At 47.9% G+C, this 18167-nt stretch overlaps 1 protein-coding gene across 4 annotated transcripts in view; it reads right to left on the bottom strand.

Moving 5' to 3' along the window:
• Positions 1–18167, bottom strand: part of ncor2 (nuclear receptor corepressor 2) — a 133058-nt gene that overhangs the window by 66257 nt on the left and 48634 nt on the right. For 3 of the 4 annotated variants that reach the window (XM_061259578.1, XM_061259580.1, XM_061259579.1), the window contains exons 4-6: positions 16361–16538; positions 7112–7300; positions 3779–3892 (exon numbers count right to left, since the gene is read on the bottom strand). In XM_061259578.1, the coding sequence (XP_061115562.1) occupies positions 3779–3892; positions 7112–7300; positions 16361–16538 (481 nt within the window). The remainder of the gene's footprint in view (positions 1–3778; positions 3893–7111; positions 7301–16360; positions 16539–18167) is intronic. The other variant, XM_061259581.1, reaches the window with a different exon arrangement.

Raw genomic sequence — 18167 nt, 5'->3', positions numbered from 1 at the left:
CAGCTCTGTGTGTACACTAGAATTTCAGCTCTGGAGTTTACTGCTCTGCCGCTTACCTTATTGGCAGAAGTAACTGTGTAATTCAAATATACAATGGCTGTGAAAATGTGATACAAGCATTTTGGCATTAGATGAGGATATGAGAATCGTATTGCAGTGTGGCTGGTATAAATATGCGATTCATTTAAAACTCATATAGAAGAGGGTGGAAGGTTGGAAGGAGGATGAAAGAACTTCATAAGTTTAATAAATGATGCACTAGACCTCCAAACATTAAGTGGCTTCAGATGGAGGAATATCCCCAAAAAAAACTAAAAAAACAACACAGGGTGAAGACCCATAACTTGCCGGAGGCACGTACTCTGCAATCAACACCACTGTGGCTTACAGTGGGGGACTATCACAAGGGAGTTGGGTCACACTGGCTGGGAAAAGATGGATCTGTGGCCCCCTTCTGGCCAGTGACGGAAACTGCCATTATGCTAAGACCCAGCCAGCACCTGACTGTAAAAAGACATTTGACCACCAGGGTCTTGGCAGGTCCCAGGGGCTATCCTTTAATACATGACATCAGGATCCGCAACCGAAGGCCAGAATCCCGTTTCACAGAGTGGAGGAGAGGGATTACCCATTACAGCACAGCCCAAATCAAACCATTAAACTCCAGCATGGAAATACTGTGAGCGTTGAACAGCAGCCTATGTTTCTGCCTGGAAGGGCGTGTGTTTTTCAGCTGAGGGCCAGCATGGAGACACCATCATGTCATCTGTGCAGGAAAGACAAAGGCTCCATAGGGACTCATTTTACTGGGCCCTGGGTGACGGGAGCTTAATTTTGGGTATTTATATATTTTCCCATCTTAGAATAAAATGTTTCTGCAGAAACTGTTGCATGATAATATAAAATCAGCAGTTGCATTTTACAACTTTCAACTAAGGAAAGTGGTAATGGTTGCCATAAAGAAAGTGTGATTGCGAGTTTACCCGGCAGCAGGTCATGTGCAGTTCTGTGTAACAGCAGAGGACTGTGTGAAACCTGCACCTGGGAAGCACTGGAGGAAGATGCAGAGGACAGATGACACCGGCGCTGGGTGTCAGAAGTAATTACAGCCAAGTACTGTAAAACAGCACTGTAAAACACCTGCTACTCACACCCAACAAGCACAGAGTACAGGGCGGAGGCAGCACACACACACACACACACACATATATATATATACACACACACACACACACACACGGGCGCGCACACACACGGGCGCGCACACACACGGGCGCGCACACACACGGGCGCGCACACACACACACACACACACACACACACACACACACACACACATACACACACACACACACACATACACACACACACACACACAGCCCATCTGACTGGCCTCGTTTGTCCTCCCACAACACTCTACCATCCCCCACGAAAACATGCATCTCTCTGTCTGCGTTCCTTAAATAACTTGCGGTTCTTAAGAGGCTAATATGACACAAGACAGCCCTGGGAGTCGCATAACTCCCTGTAACATGTCCAGGGAAGCTATGCAGATCACTCCCCCTGGACCGGGGCCTGACTTTCAGCAGGGGAAAGTCTGGGAGGCCTTTGACCCTGGCCTTGAGTGGGGGGAGGGATGATGGGAGATGAAGTCCAGTGCCTCTGGGGATTTGTTAGCAGAGAGGAGGAGGGGAAGCTAACCCACTCTTCATCCTACTCGAGAGGCTGACGGTTCAGCGCACTGAGGCTGAAGAGATGTTTGCTAAAAGCGAAACCGTCAACTAATTCTTCTCCTTCCTTATAAGACTACAGGGTTGAGGGTTGCAGTTTTCTCTGGTAGTGAAGTAGGCCTGAGGCTGCCAAGCTCTGAGGTCACTATCTGAGGTCTCTCTCTCTCCCCCTCTCCCTCAGTGAGGTCACGCTCTCTCTGAAGTAGCTAGGGGAAGTGACACACTGATTCTGTTCCTCTTTACATCTTTAAGACCCATCTGCACAGCCCTTTCTGTGGGGAATCGTTTCCCGGTTCTCAATGAGTCATGATCTTCAGTGTGCCAAGTGTCAGACGCATACATTCAATATTAACGGGCAAGAATATAGTCTTTTCAACAGCTAATTTCTCAACATGTCTATGTGACTTAGCTACATTTCCACCACCACTAGGTGGAATAAGAGAATAAGGAATAAAGGCTATTTATGCACAACTGGCTAAAATAAGGAGCCGTCACTCAAAATGAATGAAACGGATCTACTGAACTGATCTTAAAAGAGAATTCAGTATTTGCCACTACAATAGATTCCATTGGGGAAGCATGCAAGGAATACAGCAGCACAAAATGGGAAAAAGTTTGCGTTAATATGCACAGAAAAACGCAGTGCAGAGAACAAACTTACGGAACGGTCCCTTTCCAGACACTTAAACGGTATGCCAATCAAACTGGGGTTATTTTTTATTTACCCCAAGATCCAACAACTATTCCAAGCACTGAAAAACAGATCAAAGTCAATTAGCCTCGGGCCATCCTTTCTTTCTTTTTCTTTTTCTTTTTTTTTACATTCCCGGGGTGTTAACATCTGAAAGCCTTTTCGTAGACGAGGGCTGTAAGGGCATTATGAAGATGGAAGACTGTTAGGCCTGCATGAATTACCCTACTGATACAGACGAAGATCCTATTTTAGGCAATGTTAAGGGAAAATACATAGAAAAGATAATAGTTTTCCGTTGACAATAAGGCAATTGAGATGCACCCCAGTCATTTTACCCTGGCGTTGAGGGCATCGCCTTTAGTGAGAGCGCAATAGAAATTCCTTATTTTAAAATGTGCCTGCTTGCAGAACTGCAACATTAAAATCTGTCCAGAGATAACTGCAATGCTAAGGAATAATTAAAGCTTTCCTCACAGACGGAGTTCATCTTCATTTCCTGCAGGAAGTGGCAGTAGCTTTAGTACTAAATAAAGAGCTAAGCGTGACTGGAATGCGCTGCTCGTTCTCACAGATTTTTCCATTTCAAAGGGGAGCTCGTACACTTCCAATAAAAAAACTTGGCACGGCATTAAGCAGATGCGGGTGAATAACTAATGCTTGGTGTTACACTGGCATGTGACAAATGCATAAAAAGACAGTATTGCGAGGGTGCGCTAACTTGTTCTTAACATCGAAGGACCCTCTATGTTCTTAAAAGGAATACACCAACATTTTGGGAAATATACCTTTTTTCCGACTTACCCAGACGTAGACAAGGTGTTCGATTTCATCTGAATTTCTGTGCATTCACCCATGTGAGCATAACGTGTTAGCTTAGCATAAAAACTTGAAGCCTATAGGAGTCAGTAGCCTACCTCCTTGAAAGTGAAGAAATATACCTTACAGCAACTCCAAAACAGTCATATTTACACGAGGTATCATGAGTATTGGAAATATGCATGATACCGTGTTTTAAACGAGAGACATTGTTTTTGGAGAAGTTAAGACTGTTGGAACTATGGCACATGATAGTGTGCTAGCATCACTCTGGTTGGTGTAGGCTGGTGTAGGAGCAGATGGTAGTGTGCTAGCATCACTCTGGTTGGTGTAGGCTGGTGTAAGAGCAGATGGTAGTGTGCTAGCATCACTCTGGTTGGTGTAGGCTGGTGTAGGAGCAGATGGTAGTGTGCTAGCATCACTCTGATTGGTGTAGGCTGGTGTATGAGCAGATGGTAGTGTGCTAGCATCACTGTGGTTGGTGTAGGCTGGTGTACGAGCAGATGGTAGTGTGCTAGCATCACTGTGGTTGGCTCACCCTGTTCTCGTCGTAGATGATCTGCACCAGGCTTCTGTGCTTGGCCTCGCTGGGCGGGGGAGAGATGGGTCTCTCCGGCTCCTGGGGTTTGGCTGCTTCCTCCTCTAGCTGTTGCTGTTGGTTTCACACACGAGAGATAACCATGTTTTTATGGACCTCAAACAAACCAATTGGGAACGCAGGATGGCGGCTCTCTGTATGCTCAAAAGGACATGTGGGAGCTTCAATGATACATAATCAATGCTTGCATGACACATACCTCTCGATATGGTCACATGCTCTCCACATTGCAGCGCTTTGGCGGCTCTATTGTTTTCCAGGGAGACAAGTTACCTTGGTGATGCATAACCCCTTTCTCTGTCAACAGAGCTGCCGCTCCAGATGAAAGAGCCTACTAAGTTAAAATTGCGATTAATTGCTCAGGGTTCAGTTAATCAAGGGGTTACCATGGCATCAAATAAATAAAAACAAACAGCACACACAAGAGGTCTCTAATTGTGAAAGAAATACTGTGTGTGTGTGTGTGTGTGTGTGTGTGTGTGTGTGTGTGTGTGTGTGTGTGTGTGCGTGTGTGTGTGTGTGAGAGACTGTACGCAATGACTTCACACTAAACCTAAAACTGAAATATCCGACGCTAAAATAGACCGCCTTACACAGCAAAGGCAGCCGATTTGCCATCTGACTGTGCGAAACTGTGCTCCTCTGTAATGAAGATGGAAGCGGTCCAAGTGGAGAGGCGCCCTAATGCAGCTGCCCTTCCTGCTCCCTCTGGATGGATGGCTCTGTCCGCCCGCATAGTGTCAGACGCCGCACAATATCTCACAGCCTGCTCTTCCGCTCTGCCAGATTCCCCGGGACACGGCCCACGCTGCCAAGACCGAGCGCCCCTTTTTCAAATGCTAAAAGTAATCCTGGCGCCGTCTCGGACCGTTCAAACGCATCTTAGTGAACAGCTCAATTAAGTGGCATGTCCCGGGGCACGGAGAGGGCCAGAGCTCTGTAATAAGGGGCAGAAAATGAGCCAAAAGCTCTGGAAATAAGGGGCAGAAACAAGTGAAAAACTCTGAAAATGAGGGGCAGAAATGAGCCAAAAACTCTGGAATCAATGCTGAGCACAATAACAGATGGCTTATAATAAGGTGTATAGACAACCCAGGAGTCTGTACGCAATATCTGAAGTCCAGAATGACCAAAAAAGGAATTAGCAGCGATTTCGCAGCAGGACTCCAATGGTAACATTACGAGCATTACTCTTCCTATCTTGAGAAAGGTCCAGTCAAAGCAGGCTTTTTCTGATGAAGAGGGATGGAGTCCCGCTGTTTTCAATTTATACCGTTAGGTTTCCGGGCTTTGTTCCACACTGGTTCCACTCCAAGCCAGGTTACGTGAAAAAAAAAAAAACTAGAGTCGCTAATCAAGGACCACGCTCAACTGGAGCCAGAAGAAACAGTGAAATTTGTCAAGGCCTCAAGAAAACCAAAGCAGAAGGCATTCTATCGGTAAAGGGCAGGAATAGAAGCTAACAGCAGCACACATTTGAAAGCATTATGAGCAGTGGAAGCCAGAGGTGCACTAATGATGTGCTATCGATCCCTTCCTTTCTCTGGAAAAGGACTAAATTAGACCTCTCATCTTAAAGCACTCAAACAGCAGCAGGAAGACTTGCTGTTCTCATTAGCGGGATCTAAAAGCAATCATACAGCACCCTCCATAATGTTTCGGACATAGATTTTTGTTTTCGATCTGGCTCTGTACTCCACGATTTTAGCTTTGTAATGAAACAATTCATGTGATTAAAGTGCAGATAGCTTTTATAAAAGGTTTTTTTGTATATTTTTTTAAATTTTTAATTTTTATACGCACATTTTGGTATAAAGTTTCACTATGTAGAAGCAGAACTTTGTATGGTACAGCTGAGGAATCCAGGGCTCTTCTACAATTACAGGTATGCGGTATGCAACCGCGTTCTCTCCAATGGGCAAGGATGAAAACTTATATCAATATCTCCAGGATAAAAAATTAAACAAAGTTGTGGTTGTCTTGTGTCATTGTGCATCTGCGCCATTCCGCTGAGTCAGCTGTGCATTGCTACTGGTTACGAGTTACGAGTGGGTGTGGCCTCCCCCGGTGATGCGAAATGCGTCACTCAGGAATTCTTTTTTTTTTCCAGGACAAGAAATCGATATCTAAAGGATTGCTTTGTTTTCGCCATGTTTTTTCTTTTCTTTCTTCTTACTATTTTTTTTTATTTCATCAGCAAACATATCAATTTACCGGTGAAAAATTCCCCAGTAACTGGTTCCTCTCTGGTTTGGGGCATGGGGGCGGGGGGGGAGAGTCCCGCGCTGTAACCTGATACGCAGCAAACAGGCCTTCAGCCACGCTACCTGCCGAGAGGCCCCGCAGACGGCCCACGGGCTGGGGCGCGGTGCTCTGTTTTCGGGTAGGAGGCGGGGGGGGGGGGGGGGGCGGAGGAAGAGAAGCACAGCCCCAGAGCCCTGCTCTCCCCCCACCCTCGGCCCACCGCCGAGCTGAATAACACAACGCAGATACAGCCTGAGCCCGGCCTCGCTCTCCGCCAGCGCTCTTTAAATAAAGCTTTACTGCACCGCTTAATTGCTCCAGATGTTTTAATGCTTGCGGAGGGAACATCTCATAGACTGAAAGCATCTGTAGAGGGGAGGGTGGGGGAGAGCTGCACTTTATTTTTCTTGGAGGAACAGCTTACCGTTGAAATGGTTGCGAGCCCGCTCCGCGCCCCTCGCGGCGTAAGAGCGCACAGGTGGCTTTGATTTATGAAGTCGTGAGGCGACCGGCTGCCAGGCGGGAGATGGGAGTGAGCAGGGAAGATGGCCATATCCCCTCAATAAGAACGCAGCGCTGGAATGCTCTTCTATAAAACATGACGTGGCCGGCAGCCAAGAGGGAGTCGGATGGAATACGAGCGGTTTAACAGCCGCGAAAACTCTGCCATAATCCCCCCCACCAACTCCCCTGAGGAGCTCTTTATTTACGACCTTATACATTTTAACCTACTTTTCTCCCCACCAACTAAAAAAGATGCAGGAGGAAGGGAAAGTTGGCTTAACTGAACAGGGGCCTGGCAGGAGGGCAGGGGCGGGACCAGCCAATCAGGGCCAGGGCCCATTTTCATACCAGTGCAGTATAAACCAGGCTACTGCAGAGCCACACTTGGAGGCCGGCGAAGCGCTGCGTGATCCCTACACGCTGATCCTCTTCCAGGCCACCATCAGCCACACAGGTGCGGATGCAGATGTGAAGTGGAGCATGCGTGTGGTGAACGCAGGGCGGTCGGAGGAATGGGGGACGTACGCGGACCTGTTTCTTGCGCAGTTTGCAGATCTGCTGCTCCACCATGGTGATCTCTCGGTCCACGCGGTCCATGTTCTGGATCAGCTCCTCCTTGGAGAAGCGGGCCGGCACCAGGTCCAGGTCCGGGTCCATCTGGGCCGGGCTGACGGGGGAGATGGGCTCCAGCTTGCCCATGCCACCGCCTCGGTCCTGGGGTTAAAGAATCGGAACGGTGACGTGGGTTAGCAGGTACACGACTGAAGCACTGAGCCAGACGGGTTTAGCAAAGACTGGTCAGGTGCTAGCATTAGCCACAACACTCGAACAAATGAATGGTAGCAACAATGAGCTAATCTTAGTCATTTTGGAACAAAGGAGTGCTCAGCCCATTACCGGCAAAAGAAGAAACTAATTGAAGGAATTTCTTTAAGGGCATTACCAAAACCCTGATAACGATTAGAAATCTTTTCTTCCTTCATTAGGCATTAAAAATAAACTATTCAGCCTCAATGTATGGTGAATCATAAGGTGTGATAGCAAATACCTATCCAGCTAAAACTGCGGTTTTCACATGATGTTCCACTTTTCACACAGAAACACTTACCACAACAGAAGACCACAATATATTGCATGTCATGTTATTGGAGTTAGAACCTGAGCCGCAATCCATCATCTCTGCTCCTGTTGACAGATCACTGATCGCAGTATCACGGACCGAGCGTGGCCACGGCAACAGTGGGCCGTGTGATGTAAACACACACGCTCAAAGCACCTTCGCTGGACATGGGAGTTCACAGGGATGAACACCTCATACGCACATTATCCACAATAGGAATCACAGAAAGTAATTACATCGCCCTTATTCTGCAGTGAAAGTGTGGGAGTTCCAGAGCAAGGGCCGCAGCAGAAGTGCCAAAAACCACATTAACAAAGTTCTGGGATCAGATTATCCTCCTCCTCTCTGGTTCACTCCCTCCCCATCCCTCCGGCATGTGGCATTGTTTAACCCGGTACAGTCACATGATGCAGGTACAACAGAGGACCCACACCAAGCACCTGTAATTATCCCTATTGAGAAACACAGGCATAGTGTTTCTACACCACAGCCATGAGAGCAGCTCGTGAGTGTGAGGTTACAGCTCCACTATCAAGCCTACGTTCAGTGCCTTACAATTCACTCGGCCACCATATGTACAGTACTGCGTGTCTTTTACTGAGTGAACAATGGACATACGTTTGTCTTTTGTCTTTTAACATGAATAATGATGAATAACGACTGACTATTGCCTATTGAACAACTGTCTTAACATTCCTTGCCCAAGGACCACAGATGAAATTTGAGAACCTATTCAGGGACAGCTAAGTGCCTAAATATATGCAGCCCCCACAGCTTAAACCAGTTCTTTCTTCTGATGAAAAGCAAACCCATCACTGCATTTCTCAGTAGTCACAGTAATATAAATGAAAGATGGCGCACGCAAAGAGACAAAGCAGGCCATAAACCAAAATATCCAACTGTAACCGAATGGCTTGCGGGTCAGGCACACAGCATGTAAATCACTATTCAAATCAAAGTCTGGGACAGGCTATAGAAAGCCCACAGTGCCAATAAACGGAGTGGGGCTAGTTAAGCTGCCAGTGATTTGGTTACTAGACGTAAAACACACATGGAGCTTCAGCACAGGTTTTGTAAGAATTTGGCTATTCACCCATCATCATCTCTCTCAGCAATTTGCTCCATAAAGTATGATCCAGCTCTCAGCTCTCTCAGGGCTTATGGCCCACTGCTCCCTGACCACGTTTTGTGTAAACGTGGGGCAGACACATTTACATGCTCTCTCTCCATTCAAATGTTCGCTCCCTCCCATCAGTCAGACTGTCACTACACCCATTCCCCCGACTTCTGAGGTTTCCATATTCATATACGATAGATTTCCAAGTAGTGTCACTGTCAAAGAAAGCTTTATGCAGAGAAAATAAATTAGATGCAGATGCATATGACCTACATACAACATGGCTGTTAAACCTTCGAGGTGTACCCTCTTGTGTATCCCTGTGCGAGGAATAACCGCACGAAGAATGTCTTTCAAAATTGAAGACAATTTGGATTAATAGGCAAGAAGCGTTTATCGCTAAAACATGCTGACAGTGATAACTGACAGTATACTCACATAATTATAACAGACAATGCACAGTGGGACGAATTAATCAATACAAGCAATACACCGAAATCGGAAAACATCTAAAAAGTAAGCTTGATAAACTAATACACACAAAAACAAACTACAAGCAAATAACAATGTTAGGTGGTACTCGGTTTGTGTCCGTCACTGTCTCCAGGGTCAGGCCATAAACTGTTGCACCAGTACCCACAAACAAGCATTATTTTTCATTTTTCACGGGGTAAAGTCAGCAGAGCGTTTTGCTGTGAGGGGCAGCTGCGTGTGGAGATAAAGTCATGTCCGTGCTCTATGTCAGACACGCACAGCCAGTCAGACGCGCAGGGCCGGTTTCCTGCCTCTGGGTAACTGCAGACCCGCTCCGTGCCCTTTCCCGCTCGGCGTATGCGTGGCAGGGAGGCTTTGTCTGAGAGCCATTTTGCGTGCAGCTCTCCAACAGAGCAAGGGAACAGACGGGTCCACGTGAAGCACTCTACAATACTCAAAATGGGGGGTTAATTTGGCTCTGTCAAGAACAGTCACCTGCTTCAAACAATGGCCACCTGCCATTGACTAGCATCAGTGAGAGGAGGGGGGTTAGAGTGAGGGACAACTTGGCTTTTGCTGGGGGTTATTTTTAAACTGCTGAAACGGACGTTATATAACAGGGCTAATCTGAAGGAGGAGGACTCTCTCTTGCTCTCGGTCTGAAATGGCAGGCTTTGGAAGGGGAGCAGGCAGTTTATCACAGCTCACAGCATCCCCAGCACAGCTTCCTTTTCTTCCACACAAACCGTGCCCTGAAACGTCAGAGGGTCGCATTATAAAAGGCCTTATTATAGAGTTTTCTGTGCATGAGAAATCCCTTAAACCCTTCGGAATGGCTTGGGTTCCTCTGTAGTCTAACCTAGTTACCGTTCTGTGGTCTAGCGCCAAGCAGGAGGAGGAAGGAAAGAGGGGTGCGAAAGGTGGAAAAAGCTTGAGAGAGAGATAGAGAGAAAAGGGGCTAAAAGGAAGTGTCTGACAGACAGAGTGTCTGCCCTGGCAGCCCCCTGTGATGCAGGTCAGGGCACTTTGAGTTGTATGAAATGACACACGCGAAAATAAAAAAAAAAGGGTCCGAATTTAAAATGAGACCTAGTCTCAGGGGTGCTGACTTTTAAAAAAGAATAAAGAAATAAGGCCTATTTTTCATTTGGCATTATGTGGCAGGCAGGAAAGCGGCTGGAGCCCTGATTTGTGTGAGGGAGGAAATGTCCGTGACACCTTCTGTTCAGAGGAGAGCGGGCTGTGTGGAGCCAGGCGGGGCACGAAGTAACACTGTTCACTCCCTCCCTCGAGTGCTGCGTATCTACCTCAACTTTCACAGCCTACGACAAATTCACCAGATTTATGTTCTTATTTACTTCAAGTAATGCATACATTTCTCAATAAAACATCACATTAAACATCCACGTTTAAAAAGGTTGGGTAGTAGCAGCAACAATAAAAAAAAGATATATTTTTTAAAGATACTGCGAGCTGAAAAGTGCACAGCAGAGTGAGGTAGAGGGAAGATGGAATAAGGACAGCGTCTCTACAGGCCTCCCTCGGCGTTTAAGCAGAGATGGATTGCAGGGCTCGCTTTCTTCCTCTACAAACGCTTTCACTGCACAACTGCACGGCTCAAGGACATCCCGGTTCACATAAAGCACTCCTGCTGGAGGTCCGCTGGGATAGAGCTGCAGGAAAAGAGCGTCTGTCCCTGGGAGCCAGTTCTCCTGGGCCCACAGCACTCCTCCGGGTCCAGACCTCTTGACTGTCTGCTGCCCTTGTCAAGAGCAATAGTTCTCTTAAGAGTGTGTGTGTGTGTGTGTGTGTGTGTGAGAGAGCGTGAGTGTCAATGTGAGTGTGTGTGAGTGTCAATGTGTGTATGTGTGCATGTGAGAGTGTCAATGTGTGTATGTGTGCATGTGAGAGTGTCAATGTGTGTATGTGTGCATGTGAGAGTGTCAATGTGTGTATGTGTGCGCGTGTGTGTGTGTATGTGTGTGCGTGTGTGCGTGTGTGCGTGTGTGTGTGTGTGTGTGTGACTTCCCCCTCTCTGTCATGTAAACGCACAGAAGCTCAGCATCTTCACTGTGTTTTTAACCACTGGATCACATAGCATCCCATGCCAGTTGTGCAGGGGGAGGAGTGTGTGGGCCCACGGTATGCCACAGGCTGCCTGTGTGTGTGTGTGTGTGTGTGTGTGTGTGTGTGTGATCCCACATGTCACAGGGTCGGGCTCGAGAGTCGCACAGATCTAAGAGGGCGCGCCCGTGACTCCTCCGTCACACCGCAAAACCATTTCCTGACACGCAAGTTTGCAGGTGTCACAACATCAACTCAACTTTAAAAAGGCTGCGCAATTAAACAAAAGAGCATGGGCTTACGAGCACTAACAAGAAACAGTGCACATTATCCCCAAGGTCTTTTCCAGGCCTACCATTGTGCCAGTAGAGTCTCTTGTTCGTTTCAGAAAGCTGAATCAGCATCCGGAACGTTCTGAAAGATTAAGCTGGATCTGATATACAGGAATCAGACCCAGGGGAAAGCGGTGCCATTGACTCACTGTAGAATCAATGGGAGAGGGCAAAGAGTTTTTGATTTACAGATTCCACACAGAGAGGGAGAAGGCTTACGGGGACAGGATGTTTAGGTGTGCATGTGTAAGGGCGGGTAAAGCGGGTGAAAAGGCAGGCCGCAGATAGAACAGCGTGTCCCGTGTTGACCTGACCGAGCGGGCAGAGGAAGGGTGCCAGGCAGAGTGCGGGCCTGCCAGGACGGGGTGGCACTCACACCCGCTGCAGCAGGTCAGGTTACCCTTCCTGAGCCGAGCCAAGGGTAACACGCTCGCCTCTTACATCGCGTCCGTCTGTGAGAGTGACTTTGCGTCGCTATTCTGTGTATTGCAGTGAGTGTGTGTGTGTGTGTTTGAGTTTGTGAAAAGATATTTTTAATGTTGAATTTTTTAGAATATGCATTCGGCCTTTATTTCTCACAGGGACCTTCAGAAACTCCCCATAAATGATGATTCTTTAAAGTGTCCCCTGTGCGTGTGAGTGTGCGTGTGTGTCCATGGTGATCCTTCGTGCCCATGCGTGCGTTCGGCTGTGTTGTGGTGCCCGTGACCTGACGTCCTGGCCCAGCATGCTAAGCTGCACCGGTCTGCCATGGAGAGAGGGGTGTGTCCAACACGCACTCCCTCCTTCCGAGACGTGGGTGCCGTCACTCAGCGCACCAGCCATGCCTGCAGACTACCCCCGTTCCCTCAAACCAATCGCTCCATTCACCCAAAGAGACAAGGAGCTCCATTGTCGTGTCAGGAGTTGGCCAGGCCTTGTGCTGCTGAACAAGGAAGTGCAAGTCCTATGACACTTGTCCTATGCCTACATATCCAGAACTGTGCTGTGATTCATTGTTAGCAAAACAAGTCTCCGTCTCTACCAAACTGTGTATAATGTGTATGTTTTGGCAGCCCACAAGCAAGGTACATATAAACCAAAGGAAACCACTACATTCTATTTTTTATGAAACATTCTTTTTATGATTTCTTCTCTCATTCAGTTTGCAGTGTCTATTTTCTCTTGCATGATTTCTAGCTACCGAGCAAACAGCAATCGGACCAGATCCAGGCTTAGCCTTCACAACGGTGTGGTCAGAGGCAAAACACCTCTGGGGCAAGCAACTAAAGCAACCACTACCATTGCAAGCAGACCAGTTAAAACAATACAACCAGGCATCCATTGCTTGCTCAAACCAAAAACCACATAGTTGCGTTACACCTATGCGACTAAGGATGAATAACAACTTAGAGAAACAGACACTTCTAATCTAGCAGGTTTTCTGATACTCGATAGACAGCTCTGGTTGACATTCAACAGTAAATATGAACTCTGATATCGTGTAAGCTATAAATAAAGACAGAGTCCATTAGTAGAGGAAGCCATCGCTGGTCTACCTCTGGCCACAGCAGGAGGCAGGATAAGCCACCCATTGGCTACCTCGACTCAGCCTTTAGAAGCACCTGACCAGTCCAGGCTTAAAGTAATAAAGGAATTGAAGCAGACATCCCAGCGCACTTCCTGCCTTGGTCCAGTGCCTTCGCTTCTAGCAGGAGACGGGAGTCGGACACACCACCCCCACCTGCTGCTCCTTCCTCCTCTCCTCCGCTTCCTCCCTCCCTCCGACGCCCAGCCACGGCCCAATGAGGTGACAGCCACTGAAGGCACGGACACACCTCTATTTGAGTGCTCGCATGTCAAACATTAGCACCATTTCTGACAACATTCTCCAAGGGCACGGGGTTCACGTACCATGACAGGCTATGCTCGTTTTCACTGCTAGTGCGGTTGTCACCCACAGCGTTCAGTAACCACCAGAAAAAACAATGTGACACAATGTGACTACATGTCAAAACATGTGCCCTGAAGACACAACATTATTGGAAAACAAGCTGGTTATCTGAACACCTCAGGTGAGTCACATTTGGAGGGACAGAGTTAGGTTGGAGAAGCTGTGTACTTACACAAAACACCATCACATAATACACTTCAACATGGCGGACCAAAAGTAAACTAAAAAGTTCACCGACATCGCAGTAAGGACAATATTGCTAGTATAATAGAGGCAAGCACACATCCAAAGTATTGCGTGCGAGTGCTAGGAAGAACAACACAAATTAAGGAAATAATATCCGCAAACTGCTAATAATGCTTACAGTATATATATTCATTCAAGTGAGGAAGACAAACAATGTGTCGCCCTGTTTGGTCTTTGTCAGAGCAAACGAAGGCCAAACGGGTTGAAAAGTAGCCCGTCTCGCCCACTCTAAGTGTGTCTCCACATAGCATGTATAGCAGTGTGTGGGTATTATTTTCGCACTATCACTACGGACAGTATCTGCGTGGCGCGGTGATGGCGGGGACGGGCGTACGTTCAGCGCGGGCGTGACGCGGCGAGGCCGGGCTGCGTGTAACACCGAGGGAGCGGAGGCTCGCTAAAGCGCCGTTAATAAATAACCACGTCGACCCACATCTGAGGGGGCCGTGGGGATGAGGGCTTTTGTTTGAAAGATAAATAAATGAAAGCGTAAGCAGCTAAAAAGGCGTGTAATTGCGAGTGGCTCCTCGCGCGCGGTGGCGAGCGGTTCTCTCGGGCCCCTGTGCTTGGAGGGGGGCCAGGAGCGGCGGATAAATAAACCAATAAGAGCGCATTAAAAACGCCGCGCTGCAGCTACGCCGGTGAAGGTCTCGGGGAAAGCGCCTGTGGTTCCTCCTCGGCTGCCTCTGAAAGTGTTAACCTCGTTATATAAGCGCTGTCGGAGCCAATCAGTGTTCGGAGGAGCGGAAGCCGGGGCGAGCGAGGCTAAGGCGAAGCGGAGAGAGAGAGAGGGGAGGAAATGGAGAAGGGGGGGTTCAAAATGAGAGGTGGGGAAAGGTGAGCTGAGAGAGATCAAGGCATGGAAGAAGAAAGGCAGAGAGAAAGGGGGAGGGCAGGAAAAGAGGAGGAGAAACGGAATGATAAAAGGGGCGCTGTGAAGGACACTGCTCTGAGAGGTGATTGTACTGACACTGGCCTCATTCTGCGCTCTCTCTGTGGGCTCTGGCCTCCACACCTGTCTGACCCTCTCACGCACCTGAGAGCTGCTCTCTGACCCTCACCACCTTCAGCTGCCCGGCTTCACCCACCTGCCCCCGGGCCGCTCCTCAAAGCACAGATAAACACCAGCAGCTCTCAGTCACACCACTCTGCCACTGTGCTGGCACTCCAACCGCTATGACACTGCAAACAGAGCTCGCTTTCTGAAATGACTTTACTGAAGCTGTGTGTATGTGCACTCGTGTGTGTGTGCGTGTGTGTGTGTGTGTGTGTGTGTGTGTGTGTGTACGTACATGTGAGAGAGAGAAAGAAAGAAAGAGAGAGAGATGGGGATTGAGAGGGAAAAAAATAAAAGCGGAGATATACTGCACTCGGCTGGAAACCCAACCCTACATGGGCTGCATGCACCTTGCTCCGCACCTCTGGCCCCTCCCCGCGTGCCCGTGGAGATAAATGGGAACATTCTCTTCCTCTGCGAAGCGCACAGCGGAGGCGTGGAGAGGCTGACCCTCCACAGTGCCCCTGACCCACAAACACGGGCCGCACAACACCGCCAATCACAGGGCACGTTCCAGCGCTCGCTCCTCTCAACTCCTCCACAGCCTACAGAGCCGCCTGCTCAGTCTCACCAGCGCACGCCTCCTTCCTCCACTCCTTCCTCCTTCCTCCACTCCGCGTTCTCAAACTCCACTGCTTACACTCACCAGCAGTGCCACATCAGCATTAGAACATTCTCATCACATATTTGTGATCTTACACCGAAAGGGTTAAAATTGCACCCACAAATGTCCTTCATGTGTAGTAAAAATGCTATTAGCCAGAGATCGTCAAACAAAGGTGAAGTGCATTGTGGTTAGGTGGAATCTGGGTCACGGTCACCATCCTTCATGGACTGAAAGAAGTGTTTCTACTGAGGAGCACCTAGAAACTCATTAAATATTAACCCGGTTTGTGAGTGCAATACGTTCAGTCAACATTGTAGTGAACGTATGTCAATGATTAACTGCTCTCATTCATCGGAGAGGGGATCTCCCCTAGCATCCAGGACCACAGCCAAGGGCAAATAAAGCTGCGACTGGGAGGTATATGCTGCCTTATCAACACGCACGCGCGCACGCACACACACATACACCTACACATGCACACACACGCGCTGACAAACGCACGCACGCAGTAATCCCTTGTTATTCATGGATTATTCACAAGTTGCACCTGGGGTAAAGGGATTGCTGCTGTTCATGAATACTGCAGACCGCAAGGCTTAAAAATCTTAAAAGCCAGGGCTCATGCTCTCACGGAGATGCACATTTGGATTAGGGCTGCACGATATGAGGAAAATAAGCCATGCGCAATAACGTTGTTGAATATTGCGATGATGATACGGTTAAAATACAAATACTTGTCCTCTTACTGATGGTCCTACATATACTACATTCAATTTAAAAAAAACACCAATCCTCCAAACATCACCCGACCGAGGCCTACTCACCTTGGACATGTCCTCAGAACCGCCCATTTGAGAGGGCTGGCGGTGACCTGAGTGACGCAGCAGAGACTCCGCCCCCATCTCTAGCCGTGGGCGTTTCATTTCGGCGTACTCCACCTCTGACTGGCTGTTGGGCTCCTGCATGTAAATGTGCTCATAGCGGATGTGGGGTTCCTGACCTCTGCAGGGAGAAGTGGAAGAACCAGGATTAATAATCTGAGTCGACAGCCCAGCACGCGCACATTGTGTCCAGATGCATGTTAAGGCTATCGCCCCATTCAGCTCAGTATGGCTGCGATGAAATCAGCCAATCAGCCCATCATCCCAGCCCCCCTCCGTAAAAATAAATAAATGAATCATTCATCATCAATCATTTGGGCTTTTCAGGCGCTTCAGTTGTGTTCCTGCCAACGCTGCTTTGAAATGAATACACGTCCGCTTTTAAAACGGCCATTAAAGTAATCCCACAGTAAGTCCTGGCAGCGGGGTCTTTGATCCACCTACAGCTGAACGTGGGAGCTTTTTCACTTCCCTCCCAAAATGGCAGTCTGCCGCTCATACCCCCCCCTACTGCTCTCCTCCTCCCTGCACCGCTGACAGCTCGCTTATCGACGGCCCGCGCTCCGCAATGGCACTTTGGCCCGTTTACGACGACAACCTCCCGCGCGATACAGAGCGATAACGGCCATTGGGGGGATATATGAGATTTGACAATGCGGCTCTTAAGATTAACACCTCCACTTGAAACAGTCAGCACTGTTAGATGCACTCTTAGCGCAGACAGAGAAACAGAACGGAGATAAATGGCTCCATTGTCTCCCGACTCGTGGCACTGGATGTCATCTTACTCGCACGGAGAGTTCTGGAGAGGAACGAGGAGGTATGAATGGAGTGGGTGCTTGTAATGGGCTGAAAAGTTAAAGGGCTGCAATTACGCAGATATGCAGATGTGAAACAACGCCACCACTATTTTGTGCATTTCTGAGGCCATCTGGCTCGCGACTACATAGTGGGACTTAATGATAGAGCATTGTGGTTAGACGGTAGTTAAATCATAGAAAATGGGTCAGTCGCGTTCCAAAAATTTGTCTTCAATTGGTGCAAAACAGCTGATGGCATTGACGGATGCAATCATTCATCAGCAGCCAGAAGCGGATGAGCTCGCAGGCCAGAAGCTGCTGCATATCCGCAGACTGTTGCTTCATGTGGCAGGAAATGGCAAGCATTGCTGTTCACATCAATATGTTATGTTACATACAATTCTACCCTCACCAATTGCATTTCTTTTGACATGGCAAAAACAAAACAAAAAAAATCCCCAGAACTAAAAGCTCCCCTCATGCGCCCTAACACTTTCCTTGGAAAAGGTCTTTCATTTTTGCTCTGTAATAGAAACATCAACGCAAGTAGGCCTATATAACACTTTATAACAGGTTTCCTTTTATTCTTTTTTATTTTATTATTTTATTCTTGATAGACATATGTATTCCCAAAGTGTTTTTAGGGCTGTAAAGTTCCCACAGTAAAAGCATTTGAAAAGCTAAAGTTTCTCTAGTGACGCATGCACAAACTTGGAAGGCAACAGAACTGCTGCTGGGACAACATGCTTCACTCTAGGTAGTTGGATGAAAAACACAATGCAAATTTAAAACAAAAAAAAAAGCTGTAGCCCATTAAATAAATGTGTTTTGCCCTTCTCTGAGAGTTCATAACCAGTTCTTTCGCCTTCTTTGCCCTCTCTGTGAGTTCATAACCAGTCCTTTTTCATACTGGACCAAGAAACACAGCGCAGTGCTCTTCAAAGAGGGAG

This window comes from Conger conger, chromosome 11, assembly GCF_963514075.1.
Source record: "Conger conger chromosome 11, fConCon1.1, whole genome shotgun sequence".
NCBI classification, from domain to species: domain Eukaryota; kingdom Metazoa; phylum Chordata; class Actinopteri; order Anguilliformes; family Congridae; genus Conger; species Conger conger.
This window is presented reverse-complemented; position numbering and strand designations above follow the sequence as displayed.